At 48.6% G+C, this 14,463-nt stretch overlaps 1 protein-coding gene across 3 annotated transcripts in view; it reads left to right on the forward strand.

The window, feature by feature from the left end:
* Positions 1 to 14,463, forward strand: part of LYST (lysosomal trafficking regulator) — a 3,752,809-nt gene that overhangs the window by 3,677,157 nt on the left and 61,189 nt on the right. For all 3 annotated transcript variants that reach the window (XM_085611970.1, XM_085611971.1, XM_085611972.1), the window contains one exon: positions 8,056 to 8,127. In XM_085611970.1, the coding sequence (XP_085468096.1) occupies positions 8,056 to 8,127 (72 nt within the window). The remainder of the gene's footprint in view (positions 1 to 8,055; positions 8,128 to 14,463) is intronic.

Genomic DNA, 14,463 nt, shown 5'->3' on the forward strand with positions numbered 1-14,463 from the left:
CGGTAAGGCTGAAACATGTTGACCGTATTGTAAGACAGCATATGTGTTCAATAGCTGTTTGCATCAATTTTTAGAACAAGGATTAATAGGGATAACCAGAATAAAAAGTTTTTTTCCCTTTAACTCCTTTTTTAATCACACCGTTATGCATTGCACACTTATATATATTTTTTGTATTCACAAAAAATCTTTTCTTTAAAAAATAAGGTCTAATATCAGATGAGTAAGTGTCTTGTTTTCCTCTCTATATGTTTGAGGTGACCTTGTCGATACCCGAACCACAAAATATTGCCTCGGTATAATAGTGGTTCAGTGGTGGGTGAGAAGGATATTCAAATGATGACACTGACCAATTTCTGGTATTTGATAGAAATCCTTCTAAATCGCATAGGTCTTGTATCTATATGCGTTTGAGTTGTCTGTGTATTTTTCTTGAAGCTTCTCTCTCGTAGACAGACCACCAGACTCAACTGTATTTATGTTATTCTGGCAGCCAGGCGTCCCTCCACAAAATCGGTATACGCCTGCAGGTGGAACAAATTTGTGGCATGGTGCACAGCAAAGGCTGTGGATCCCCTTTCCGCCCCTCTTTCTGAGGTTCTCCTCTATCTTCTTTCTCTGGCCCAGCAGGGCTCTGCTCTGGGCACCCTGAAAGGTTATCTTTCTGCTATTTCTGCTTTCTTATGGCTTCCTGATCAGCCTTCTCTTTTCAAATCCCCTGTTGTTTCTCGCTTTCTTAAGGGCATTACTCACATGTTTCCTCCTGTCCCTTTCGTAATGCCTCAGTGGGATTTGAACCTGGTCTTGACATATCTGATGTGTGCTCCCTTTGAGCCACTTCATAATTGTCCCCTTCGTCTTCTGACTCTTAAGACTGCTTTTCTGGTTGCCATCACCTCGGCTAGACGGGTGAGTGAGCTCCAGGCTCTGTCTTCTAATCCCCCTTTTCTTTCTGTTCATCCGGACAAGGTTGTCCTCCGGACTCGTCCTTCCTTTCTTCCTAAAGTGGTGACTGCCTTTCACATCGGGCAGTCTGTCACGTTGCCCACCTTCTTTCAGCCTCCGCATCCTTCGAAGGAGGAAGAGAGGCTCCACCATCTGGACCCAAAACGAGCGTTGTCCTTTTATCTGGACCGCACCAAACAGTTCCCGGTGGACGACCAACTCTTTGTTGGCTACGTGGGCGCTAAGAAGGGGCGGGCGGTACACAAGCGAACCATCTCGCGGTGGGTCGTATTGTGTATAAAAGCTTGTTACTCCTTGGCTGAAAAGGATCCTCCTGTAGGGCTGAGGGCCTATTCCGCTCGGGCCACAGCCGCGACAACTGCCCTGGGCCGGGGAGTCCCCTTGCAGGACATCTGTCAGGCAGCAACGTGGGCCTCGCTGCACACGTTTGCCAAACATTATTGCCTGGACAGCCAAGTCCGGAGAGCTGCCTTCTTTGGCCGTTCTCTTCTCCAGGACTTTCTGGTGTGATCTTGGTTCGCAGACCCACCAACGGGGTTGGTATTGCTGGGGTATCTATTCTAAGGCGAGGAATCTAACTAACGTGTTTCTTTCAGATGAACAAGTTACTTACCTTCGGTAACGATGTATCTGTAAGAAACATTAGTTAGTTAGATTCCTCACCGACCCACCCATCCTCCCCGTTCTGCGAACCGACATCTATGGTTAAGGTTATCCTTTTCAGGGCCCTAGACTTTTTTGGCACCAGTGTCGGTCTCTTGCAAGGGTCTGCGTTCCTGGCGCGGAAAGCTATGTACAAGATCTGACGTCAGCGCGCGAGGGCGGCGTCTAAGTACTCCGACGACGTCATTCCGGCGCACGACGCCTACGACAGACGCGGAGCCGCAGACGACGCCTAGCGACGCGCAAGAGGTATTGCTGACGAAAAATCTTTCTGGATCCAGCCTGACGCCTGGGGATATTCTAAGGTGAGGAATCTAACTAACTAATGTTTCTTACAGATACATTGTTACCGAAGGTAAGTAACTTGTTCTTCTAGCTAAAGCAGATCAAAAGTTGCAAAAACATATGGTGACTTAGGTTCCTGCGCACCGTAAGGGTTTCTCAAAGGTTGACTGATCATCATTCAGTTGCTAATTGCTAAATATTGGTGTTAAATTGTTACTATTAAGGTGACCTCTTTCTCAGGCACTGTTACCAGGTGTAAAAATGTCAAAATAACTAAATAATACGAACACAAAATGTGCCGCATTAGGTCTCATAATTTACCTTTTCTTTTTGCATAATTTAGTCAACCCTTCTGCATAATGTGGTCCTTTTCTGCCGCACAATTCCAAATACCCTTACCATACTGCTGGCGCAGTTATTGCATATGGCTGGTGTAGGAAAGTAGGATCTGCTTTTATGGTTACCATCACTTTTTTCTTGATGTAATGCTGTTTCTGACTAGTCTGACTGGGATCCTGCTAATCAGGACCCCACTCTCTGTGTTTTCTCCCGTAAATTGGTATGGTAAGTACTTGGGTACATCCCAGATTGGATACTGGTGTACACTTATCAGTCCCTAGTATATGGTACTAAGGTACCCAGGGCATAGGTACCCCAGGGGTTCCCCATGGGCTAAAGCGTGTATTATGGTACCCATGGGTGGACCACTCAGTTTGTAACTACAGTTCTGCCATTGCAGCCTGTGTAAGCTGGTGATAGCACCACTTACGGAAGGTGTAGGTTTCCCTATATCTAAGGTCACTGCACTTAACAATAGTTGGACCTGGCCCTTTTGGCAGGTTCACCCCTAAACTTTTTGCATTTATCCTAGCCTTTTTCCCTATGTAGTGTTAGTGGTTGTAGGCTTCTAGGCACTTTAGCACTGTGTCCCAGTGTAAAGTGCGTGCGCTCTGTCTTACATTTAGTGAGACTGGCCTGCCCTCCCATATAAATGCATGGGGGATTCCCTTCTCGGTGTGTGGTAATGGTAATTCCTGTTATGAGAGGAGCTGTGTGGTCAAGTCTGGTATGTGTGAGATCGTGAGAATAAATACTGCGCAATGGTGTGCGCAGATTTATTATAACTATAGGAGAAATACCACTTCTAGAAGTTGGCATTTCTGTGTGCTATTTTGCCTGCCTACCTGCCTGATGTGGAGTGCATGTCTGGCTTGTGATTGACAGGTGCTGGATGGTGTGGGGAATTCCAGGAGCCAGGGTGAGTCAGCCCAGTGGTGAATAGAGAGATCTGCATGCAGATGGGAGGGAGGAGTTGCACCAGGGACCTGAATAGGGCTGTGCCTTCCCTCCACAATGCTGGCTCCGCCCCTGTGGTGCGTCTGACCACCTAGCCCCCACCTGACAAAGGAGAGAGGAGCTGAGCACAACAAAGTGCTCCAAAGCTCCCCCAAACAAGTTGCATCTGGTTTTTCCCCCAGTCCTGTGCTGTGTCACAAAGGAAAGGGCTGTATAAAAGAAGGGGCTGTGACCCCATGGATTGGTTCTCTGTTGTGCTTGTCCTGACGCTGGGGGCTGCTGCTGCTGGGCTCCAGGAGGAACCGCCACAAGGGACTGCCTCCCTGCTGGAGTGCCCAGTGTGCTGGCCTGCCTGAGCCCAGCCTTGTGGCCCCTGAACCTTGCCTTGGAAACCCAGGACCTAGCGCCTAGCAGAGCGATATACTTTGCCTTTATGTGGAAGAGCGCTTGGCTTTCATTTTTGAAGAGCGCTTTGCTCTCTGCAGCTGAGGTGCTGCGATCATTTTGAAAGGGGATTCCCCCTCATTGTGCCTTTTCGAGGGGGAGCCCACCCCGCTGATTACTGCTTGAACCCGGTGTGAGCTCTGCATGGTCCTGCTCCTGCCCACCGGGTGAAAAGGGAGACGCTCAGAAAAGCCGCCAAAGGGCTGCTGCTGTGGTTGGCCGGGCTCCCGTAAGCTGATGAGAGCCCCGCAAGTGCAGCATCCGGAGGAGAAGTGAGGCGGAGGGGGGCCGAGGCACATTGCCGGTGCCTGCCCCGCCACATTGGAGTCCCCGCATTGCCACCAGAGGAAAGAGACCAGTGGGCACACCCCCGAGAGAGGAGCCGAGTCTCCAAGCAGCCCCGGTGAGTGGGGGCTGAAAGGCGGAGCAGTGGTTCTGTTTAGAAGTCCCGGAGTGGGACTTGGGGGCAATTTCAGTTTGGGAGTGCCAGAGTGTGGATCCCCAAGCACGGTGGTGCCGAGCCAAAGTCTCCAGCTGCACCGCAAGAGAGAGCGGGCAGCTGCAACGAGGGGCCCATTTTATATTTAGCAGTCCCTGAGTGGGACTTGGGGGCATTTCGTTTTGAGTCCCAAAGAGGGGCTCAGGAGGCACGCTGGTGCCTTGGCACATTTTTACAGCTGCCCAGCAATTAGTAGGCAGCTGCCATGTTTAGGCGTGTGGAACTGCGCACTTTTACTTCGCTGCATGCGCAGCCAGCCCTGACTCTGCGGGACATAGGGCATTTGAGCCCCTGTGACAGGCCAGTCGGTCTGGGGTCAGTTTACGGTGGTAGAGCGCAAGGCCCTAATGTGATGCCCAATGTGATAGCGCTCATGCTTACAGTTATTGCATAATGTATTTATGCTTGTAATGCCTACTGTGATGCCTATTGCGTAATGTGTGATGCTAATGAGGTTTGGGCCTAATGTAGTTTTATGCCTAAGGTGGTTCATGTGCAAGGTGATTTATGCATACTCTGTTTTACATTGCAGGATCTCATGCTAAGTTCCTAACTTTACCAGTAGTTACTGGTTGTGCGCTACATTTACTATTTGTGCTACATTTACAATTGGTGATGCTCTTGCCAGTGGCCCTGTCGTGTGTATATAATTCCTCTGTAAATACTGCCTAGTGCCAGCTGGCACAGTGTATATTGTGTGATTATGATCTAATGTGTTTATTATAATGCAAAGGCTATTTTTATATATAACCTTGTGTGGAGTTCCTTTTGTGGTGTACCTAGTATGTTGCTGCTGTGTGTGTTGCGCAAACGCTTTACACATTGCCTCCGGGATAAGCCTGACTGCTCGTGCCAAACAACCAAGGGGGTGAGCAGGGGTGATCTTTGGCGTGTAACTCCCTTGCCCTGACTAGAGTGGTGGTCTCTGCCTGGCTTTGGCGCAAGCCTTAGCCAACCAGAGATTCCATTTCTAACAACAACCTATAAGGCAGGTTTTACAATCCAGAATGGCAGGGTGCTTGGTTCTAAGTGTGAGGGTGCCCGAGCATGAGGAGGAAACCCCTACAGCCTAAGGAGTCCATTCTCCTGGGTTGTAAGTGAGACAGCCATATAACATATAGGGAGAGGAGTTGGCCTAACGGCTAGGGCAGTCGACCTTGAATCTGGGGATCTGGGTTCGAGTCTCGGCAGTGACGCTGAACATCCTGTGATTTTGGGCAAATAACTTAATTTCCCAGTGCCTAACAAAAATTAATATGTCCTCATGTAATGCAACTGGTGCTATGTAAAGCGCTCTGATACCCGATAACCTTCGAGTCAAGTTCGCGCTATAAAACTCCGTAAAAATAAAACAGCATATTGAGGGGCACCACATCATTACGCGGTGACCCTCTCGAAACTGGCTGCAACGAATCCTATCATGTTTTGTATCAAACATGTTGGAATCATACTCCCACACCGTAAACTGTGTGGGAGGTATGATTCAATGCACTGTAAATCTCCTCCGGGAGGCCCTCAGTGCTCCCAATACCAGTCTTTTAGACCCAGACAGCACAACATGGCTGCTGCCACCCAGAGACAAGATTTTGTCCTCCTGCTGCTGAACCAAGCTTGAGCAGGGGAAGGCAGAACAATAGGTTTTCTGTCACAGGGAGGTGTGACCACCTCCCAGACCTGGTTTAGTGTATTGGGATAGGGTGGTGGCGCTGGCCAGCGCCACTCAGGCTGCTTGAAGGGCACATTTGATGCCCTCCTTGCTTACTCCAGTTCAAACCAGCTCAGGAAACTGTTTGCTCCCGCTCTGGTGCGAAACTGGACCAAGGACATGGTAGTATCCTCCCCACTGTCCAACCCCTCCCCTGGGAGGGATCCATGAATCCTCCCGACCCTTTCTTTAGGGGACTGAAGGGCTAACCTGAGGGTGGGTGCCTAGATTCGTCGCGGTACAAGATTAATTTCAGACACCACTTCTTCAACCATCTGGGTACTCTGGACTTCGCTCTGGGCATCAGGGCTGCAACCGGGAAGGCTCCTGCTGCTCCTGATGTCCTCACCCTGCTCATCTGCTGCAACGACCGTACCTATGCACCATAAAGGAACCTTCCAAGGCCTGTGGGCATTCAAGATACCTGAAGGAATCTCCCTTGAAGTGAAGGAGTCACTTCCCTGCATATGCAGGCACTGCAGCTATGCTGACCGGTCTGCAGATCCTGGGCTCCCACGGACTCCAAAAAGCTCATCAACACAGATGGTGGTTCTTCACTTCCCTCGAGGCCTGTCCTCTCCTCGCACCAAGTTTGAGGCCAGTATCCTTCTTTGGAGCCGCAGAAACCGAACCCCTGTGCTCCGCGTTGACTTGCAGTTGCAAAGGCTTGTTGGCTTCCTTTCACCAAGATCTTCATCCTCACCTCATCTCCTGCATTGTGGGCTTCCATCTTTGTTGATTTGCTCGAGGTCCTCTCGCAACTCCAGTGCCTCCAGCCTGTATGTCCTCTCGAGGGTCTCCTTTGATTTATCTGGGCGCCCCTGATTGCTCGGGGCCTGCTTCTGACTCCCCTGCTTATGGTGAGTCACCTGGACCTTGCTGGTCCCAACAGTACACATTCTTTGCTTTCCACGTTGTTTGCAGTTGCCGAGGTTTGTTGGTGCTCCAGACAGACACTGACCCCTCAACTCTCAACATCTGATGTGGGACAGCTCGTGAACGGCTCGTGGTCTTCCACAGCATCGCCTGGTCCTCACAGCTGCAGCTCCAACGTCACCGTCATCTCTCCTGCAACACCTGACATCGGGGGGCATTAGTCTTCCATGCTCCCTGGTCACTACTGAGTGACATAGACTGTCACCTCTGCTTGCAGGTACTTCTCAGCTTGAATCCACCTTTGGGTTCTACCGGACACTTTTGCCTTCCCAGGAGCAGCATCTTCCTGAAGGCCTCCATTAGGTGCGATGTCGATTTCCAGCGCTTCTTCACACCTATGCACCCGGCTTCCCTGGGACAGATATCCTGGTTCCTAAGGTATCCACGGGTGGGCAGCTCTCCAACCTTCTATCTTCCACAGGATTTCTTAAGGGTCCACTGGGAAGGGTCCTTCTTTAAAATTGCAACTGCGACTTACCCATTGACTTGTATTGAAGCCCGCAGTCGTGTTCCCACTCTACACACAGCCTCCGTGGGGTTCCTGGTTACTTTCCTTGGGTGGTTCCTTGGGTCCATGGCACTTCTACGTCTTCTGGGTATAGTCTTGACTTGAGTCGTGGTTCGCATACCACTATTTTAGTATAGGGTTTGGTCTCCCCCTTGTGACCACTGTATATTTTGTGCTACTTACCTGTTTCTATTGAAAAGTATTGTGTGCATTGTGTATATCTTCGGTTAGGATATATCTGTATGTGTTAGTGAGTGTTCTATAATAAGCACATATTTTTATAAATACACTGTGTGGTTCTTTTTCCCTTAATCTATGCCAACAAGATAATGTTCTGGTAAAACAAGCTGCTTTACACTCCTTCTGGACTAAGCCTGAAGGCTGCTGTCCAGAGCTACCACTTAGAGAGCTTTCTAAGGCTGTCTAAGACAACTAAAATCACCATAAGGGTTGTCTGGATTGGTGTAGGGTGCCCACTTACATAAGTGTGCACCATATACCAAGCCAGCTTCTCACAGCTGGTCTCTATTTAGAGAAGCATAGTGATGAAAAACGATGGGCAGCAATATAGCCCGACCAATCGCTAGTGGCCGAGAGTAATCCAAACGTTCCTTCTATCAGCTTGTTTGTTGTACCTAGGTAGCGATATTCAGAAAGCTGATGTCTAGCTAAATCTTGATTTGTAAATCCTTACAAAGATTTTAATCTACTTCTCCTCTTTCTTGATCTAATTTTTATTTTTCAATGTTTTAGGTTATGGAGCACTTGGGACCTAAAGCCAGTCAGAGAAATCACATTTCCAAAATCAAATAAACCTATAGTCAGGTAATACTTTTTCCAGATTTTTTCTTGAATATCAACAACAGGGAATATAATGTTATGAAAACAATCTGAACATTTGGAAGCCATGTATACACTCTCAAATGGCAACTTCTAGGTTTGTTTGCTAATAATTCAAGACTATTTTCTTATTTAAACTGGGGAATTGCCAGCCTTGATGAGGGAAGATGTCTGCAGACTAATCTCCATCCCAACGATTCAGAACGCAAAAGGCAGGGTCTGCCCATTCCGGAGTTTGGGAGGGGTGCTGTAGTGCTTCCAGTTCACAAAAAGGGTGATCGGTCCCAACCAGGCTCTGTATATACTATACCATAGAAAAAGTATAGTGTGCAAAGAGTCCAGGGAGTCCACAGAGGTATGGCAGAGGCTAAATTAGGTAAGTACTAACAGCTCTCTTTGTGGCAGTGTGGGCGAGCAGTTAGGCTTATCTAGGGGGTGTGTTAAGTATTTATTGTATTCACTCATTTAAGAACTTATTCACACACACTCCGGCAAAATCGAGACCAATGAGGTAAGTATAACAAAGATATACTTGTGTTTCAATTAGAAGCAAGCAGGACTTGGCACAGGTAAGTAAAATATTCTTTCAGATGCATGACTGTTTAAGGAAGTGCAGTTGTGCTTGAAATTACATTTCTTACAGCTTTGTATCACTTTTAAAATGCAATTGGAAACGTACAGTAGTTAATTTCAGATTAGTTTTGAGGTACTTTTGGATTACTTTGAGTACTGGGGTGGATTGCTTAGATACCACATAAGTAGGACTTTTTATACTTTGTAATAGGAATTCCTTTTCTTCATACAACACAGTTCAACACTTAGACATTTTTTAGGCCCAAAATCTGTTTACATGGCTTTCTACGGAGGGAAAGTGTTAGTCGTTTTTAATGTAAGTACACGACTTAGGAGGGTGAGTTTTTGGTGTTAGGACTAAGGTTCCTCAAGGTCTAGCTGAGCACTCGAGTTGCACCCCCAACGGCACTGGGGCGGGCAGGTGCAGATTGTAGGAGCCCAGTGTTAGCCAATGGGCCTAAGGGGGCCTTCGGTTAGGGACTCCTGACGAGCTGGTCACTCGGTTGTGGGAGTCAAGCTCCTGGGGTTATGGTCAGCACTACAGGGTGCAACGGCCAGCACAGGAGCTGCACCACCAGTGGCAGTCAGTTGGCCGGGTGCAAAACGAACGTCGGGCACCCTGTGCTTTCCAATGGAGACCTTTGGTTTCGAAAAGATGCTGCAGGCTCGGGCAGTGAGACTTCCAGAAGGCGACCACCAGCTGGAGAGGTAAGTTGTGATCTGGAGGGATATCTGGACACCGTCGGTTAGGCCACCCAAGGCAGTGGGGCCTCTGGTGCAGGGGCATCTTCTGGCGTTTGGTTTTCTTACCAGCTCCTGTCGGGTGGGGGGAATGGGGGAATCTTCAGGTTGAGACTGCAGGTGTCGTCGGGTATCTTGAGGGAGGTCATAGATCACCTGATCCCAGGTCAGGATCGCTGGGGAGACCTTCTTGGGGTGTTGGGCCACTCGGGCCGTGGACGTTGGGTGCAGAATGGCGGAGTCAACGGAATCCGGATTCTGGAGGTGAGTCTTTGTTTGAGCAACTCCGGTGCTTACGAGAGACAGTCTGTAGGAAGGTCGCAGGCCAGGTCCGCCAGGCTTTGGGGGTTGCTGGCTGCTGGACTCCTTGGGGTTCTTGCTGTAGGCTGGTGTTATGGTAGTTGGTGTCTTCTTCTCCTTCCTAGGTCAGCACGGCTTATCGGTCCTACTTCTTTCTTCTCAAATCTGAGGAGGCCATGTTCAGGGTTTCTCCTAACTACTAGTTTTAGGGACGTTAAAGAGGTGTGCAGGTCAGAACCAATGGGTCCCTTCCTTGGGGTGGGTACACCCCCTTTTATGCCAATCTCCAGTAACAGGGGGCAGGAGTTTAATTGACTGAGTCCCCTCATCTTCAAAATGGAGGGGAATGAGATGTGTGGGTCACCTTGCCTCCCCCACCTGAGGGGGGTGGTTGGCAAAGGTGGTCTCACGCCTATTCCTAGCCTGATTTTCCTGCAGATTCTCCCTCCTAAAGTGGGTGCCAGAACCGGTGGTAGCCAGTTGCTGTGGGCAGCAAAAGGCAGGGTCAACTTCCAAAGGCGGCAGGCCTTTGAAGCTTCCCCTTTCATGCACCCAGCCCATCCTGGGGGAGGAGGCATGACACCTCTGCCCAGGAAGGGCTTTTCCTCTGGACCCAGAGTGCGGAGGCTCTCTACCCAGGGGTCCAGAAAGCTGTCTGGTGGCGATAAGTGGCAGGCAGGCATTCATGAACCACACCAGGTCTAGTAGATTTTCAGGGGGCATCTCTAAGGTGCCCTCAGAGTACATTTTACATTAAATACCACACTGTCATCAGTGTGGGTTTAATGTGCTGAGAAGTTTGCTACCTAACTTCCCAGTTTTTAGAAAAGCAATTATAAATCTGTGGAGTGTGTAATGACCTACTCCCAAACCCTATACTGTTTATGGCTTTACTACACTTACAATGTTTAAAAATGGACTTAGACACTGTAGGGGGACAGGGCTCATGCTTCTGTATCCTCACCTGAGGGCTAGTGCACCCTGCTAGAGGGGTGACTTACCTCGGTCTTGAGGCAGTGGGTTGCAGGCATAGCAAACAATGATGTGTGCCATGTCCGCTCTTCACTTTTCTCTGCACCAAAACACACAGCCTGCATTGGCAGTGTGTGTGCTCTAAGGTGCAAGGCCTCTAAGAGTGGCACAATAGGCGCTGCAGCCCTTGGAGGCCGTCACTGGGCTCTTGGTATCCATGGTACCTTCTACAAGGGGCTTAGCTGTGGTCAGGGATGTGCTAATTGTGGATACATTGGTACAGTCTTGGGAAAGAACACAGGCCCTTTTCTGATTTACAATCTGCATTTGATTGATTCCCCACCCAAGACCATGGCAAGCCCTTAAAGACATGGGTATGCCCCCTGTCATCCTGTCTCTTGTCACACGCTTACACAAAGATAAGTTTGCTTAAATTCATTGGGGTGCGCAGGACCAGCTGACTGAGAGTGTTCCGGTCTCCAAAGGCTTTAGCTAGGATGCGTCTTGGCCCCAATGTTGTTTAGTTGTAGTTAAACGAAATTGTGCACTTTCTATCCCAGGTCCAAACTGATGCCCCTACACTCGCAAATGTCAAAACTCCCATTCTTCTGTTTGCAGATAACACCTTATTGATCTCCAAGACCCAGAATGGGCTTCAGAAACTCCTGACTCGATTTGACGAGTTCTGCCCTACTAGTAGTTTGGAGATCAATACAGCAAAAACTAAACATGTCTTTTAATCAACATAAATCACGGAAGGTAAAGTCATTTGCCTATTTGGGCATAACATTTTCTGCTGGTATGTTTTGGAAGTTGCATACCAACAAGGCAGTTGGAAAGCATATACAGATGATGGGTGCCATTCTCAAAGAGCTTCGATCTTCTTTCACCAAACCTCTAGCTCCTGCTCTCCAGATCTATAAAGCCAAGGCCTTTGGCTCATCCCTTTATAGAGTTGATCTTTGGAGCTTTTCTCACATCAATGACGTGGTAAGATTGGAGATTAAATTTTTGAGATCCCTCGCCCTTTTACCTCCCTTATTTTTACACTCTCTGGAGCTGAGTGTGAAAGGGATAGAGGGGAAAGCTAGGTTGCCCCCTCTCGTGTATTGGGGGAGACTCTGGGCAACTCCTAAACTTGCCCATTACGCTGTTATCTTGAAGAATGTTATCAAAGACCTCTTTGATAAAATCTTTTGGTTCTTGCAGACTAAAAGGATGTTGCCTTCCTTTGGAAGGTTTGATTTATGGGCGGCCCAGCTGTTGGTCACTTTAAAGAGTCCCTGAAACAACATTATTGGCTTAGGGTAATGGGCAATGATACCCAAAAGCTGCCAGTGCCACTTTGTCGCGGAAATTTACAGATTTCAAGTCCTCCTGTGGCCTTGAATTGTTTTGAGACTACATTACTGTGCCTGTGTATAGGAAACTGTATTTCCAGTTCCGAGTTGGTGCATTACTGCTGAAATCTTTTGCTTCCAAATGGTCGGCCATAGAATCATTTAAATGTCCAGCGTGCTATCAGTCTAGGGAAACTGTTCCCCATCTGTTCTTTGTATGCCCTGCCTCCGTGCGCCTACACTGCTCTTGGCTATCACCTATATGTAGGCTGCTAGGTACAAGCAGGCATTGCCGGCCACTATACGCCTGTGCGGCTGCCAAATTCCTATGTTTAATGTTGCTGTTAAGAAGGAAGGTACTTTTCCTCATCAGAGCCAGGGTTGACCTTTATGATTGACACCCATGCGCCGCTTTGTACCTTGTTGTATTCTTTATCCCTTACAAAATGTTTGTGTAGTCATTTCACCTAGTTCTTGATTTGCACTCTTAGGATGTACGGACTTGCATTATGTTGCTGTTGTTTGTGCTTGTTGGGTTCTCTCATAATCACAATGTCTGTTTTATTATTTATCTGCCGCTGACATTATTTCTTTTATTATGTATTATGTATGCTGTTTTAATGCAAGTACTCTTACATATTTTGTGTTTTATGTATTTTATAGACACATTTATGGCCCTAGTGGCCAAAAGTTATTTTTGACTTTAGCCTTTTATCAATAGTCACACACATGCGTTCATAAATGTAAAATGTGCCAATTCTGGTAAGGTGGTGTTTGGCAAAATTGGAGCGGCGCTATAGGAATCCTCTGATAGACCTCTAGCTGGAGATTCCTTATCTTTGAATTTCCCAGGCATTAGACTGGATCTGGAAGATTTTTTCTTCGAGCAATACCCCTGCGCACTAGTAGGTGGCGTCGGTCAGCTCTGCGTGACATCGTCCGCCGGGAGTGACGTCCGTGTCACTTATATAGGCGACCCCTCGGGCTCTGATGTCAGTTCTTTTATTTCCACCCCAGTCAAGCGCTGGGTCATGAAGAGAGCTACCCTCTGTCACTTTTTGACAGGCTTTTTTCCGACTTTGTCAACCCTTTTTTTTTGGTCTGAAGGTTTTTCCTCATGTCTAGGAAGCCTTCTGGGTTCAAACTGTGCGGTGCCTGTCACCACACCATGTTGGTTACGGACCCCCACCGGGTTTGCCTGTGGTGCCTGGAGCTCAAAGTAATCCTCCGACTATGGCTCCAAAGGCATTGAGGGAGCTACACCGCTTTGTGCGACTCCTAGTAGATCTCATTCACGGTCGAGAGGGAAATTAATTTGCCTCTGTTTTGTGCAGCCTGACCCTACCGGCATGCCTTCGTGCCCTGTGGGGTCAGAGGGGCTCCATCGGGTTTCCGTGCTGGCTGCTTTGGCGCTGATTGACCCCCCTTCCCCCCCCCCCTCTACCCCCCCCCCCCCCCCAAAATCCACATGGATTCGGTCTGATGCGGATTGTGCCATTGTGACCTTCACCAATGCCGGCCTGATGCTCCCTGCCGCCACCAGGCCCATTCTGATCCCAGACGACCCTAAACCACATTGAATGATGCAGATACCGGCACCAACAGAACCTACAGGTCCTAGGTTGTTTTATGAGCCCTATTCTGAGGTGCTGGTAGTGGGAAAATATTGGGTGGGATTGCTGGACCCTTTAGAAGACCAGCCTTATCAGGAAATGGACTGGTATGATGAATTGGGTGAGGCCATTGGACAGGACACCTATCTAGATTCTGGATGTTTTCTCCCCCTACCGTGGCTGAGGAGGGAGTATCATTTACTTTGGCTATGCAAAGGGTGGCAGATGTTCTGGACCATCAGCTCTGTTCCGTGGCGGTCAAGACTAATATCTTGACGGAGATCCTGCAGCCTGGTGTCTCCTCTTTGGAACCCTTGTTGCCCTTCAATGAGGCCCTTACGGATGTATTACTGGAAACCTTTTCCAGGCCCAGCACATCGGCCCTGATGAATAAGAAAATTGCACGATCCAGGTGACCCAGATTTCCTCACTACCCACCCTACCCTAGAGAGCATGGTAGTCCAAGCCTCTACCTCCCTTGGTGTGTTTCCTTTAGCTGCCCAGGATAAGAAATCCAGGAGGCTGAATAGTTAGGACATGAAAATGTTTTCTTCCACAAGCCTTGCATTGCGATCAGTGAACACCGCATGCTTATTGTGCCGTTATTCCCAATCCCTAAGGGAAACGTTAGCCCAAGTGCTGCCACAGGTCCCAGAGGAGGCCTGGGCCGTCATCTCCCACACAGTGTCAGACGGGAGAGATGCAGCAAAGTTCACCAGAGAACTTCTGGCTTTTTGGGGAATGTGCAGGCCTCTCTCATGGACATGCTCTTTGATGGCTTT

This window comes from Triturus cristatus, chromosome 6 (genome assembly GCF_964204655.1).
Source record: "Triturus cristatus chromosome 6, aTriCri1.1, whole genome shotgun sequence".
NCBI lineage: Eukaryota > Metazoa > Chordata > Amphibia > Caudata > Salamandridae > Triturus > Triturus cristatus.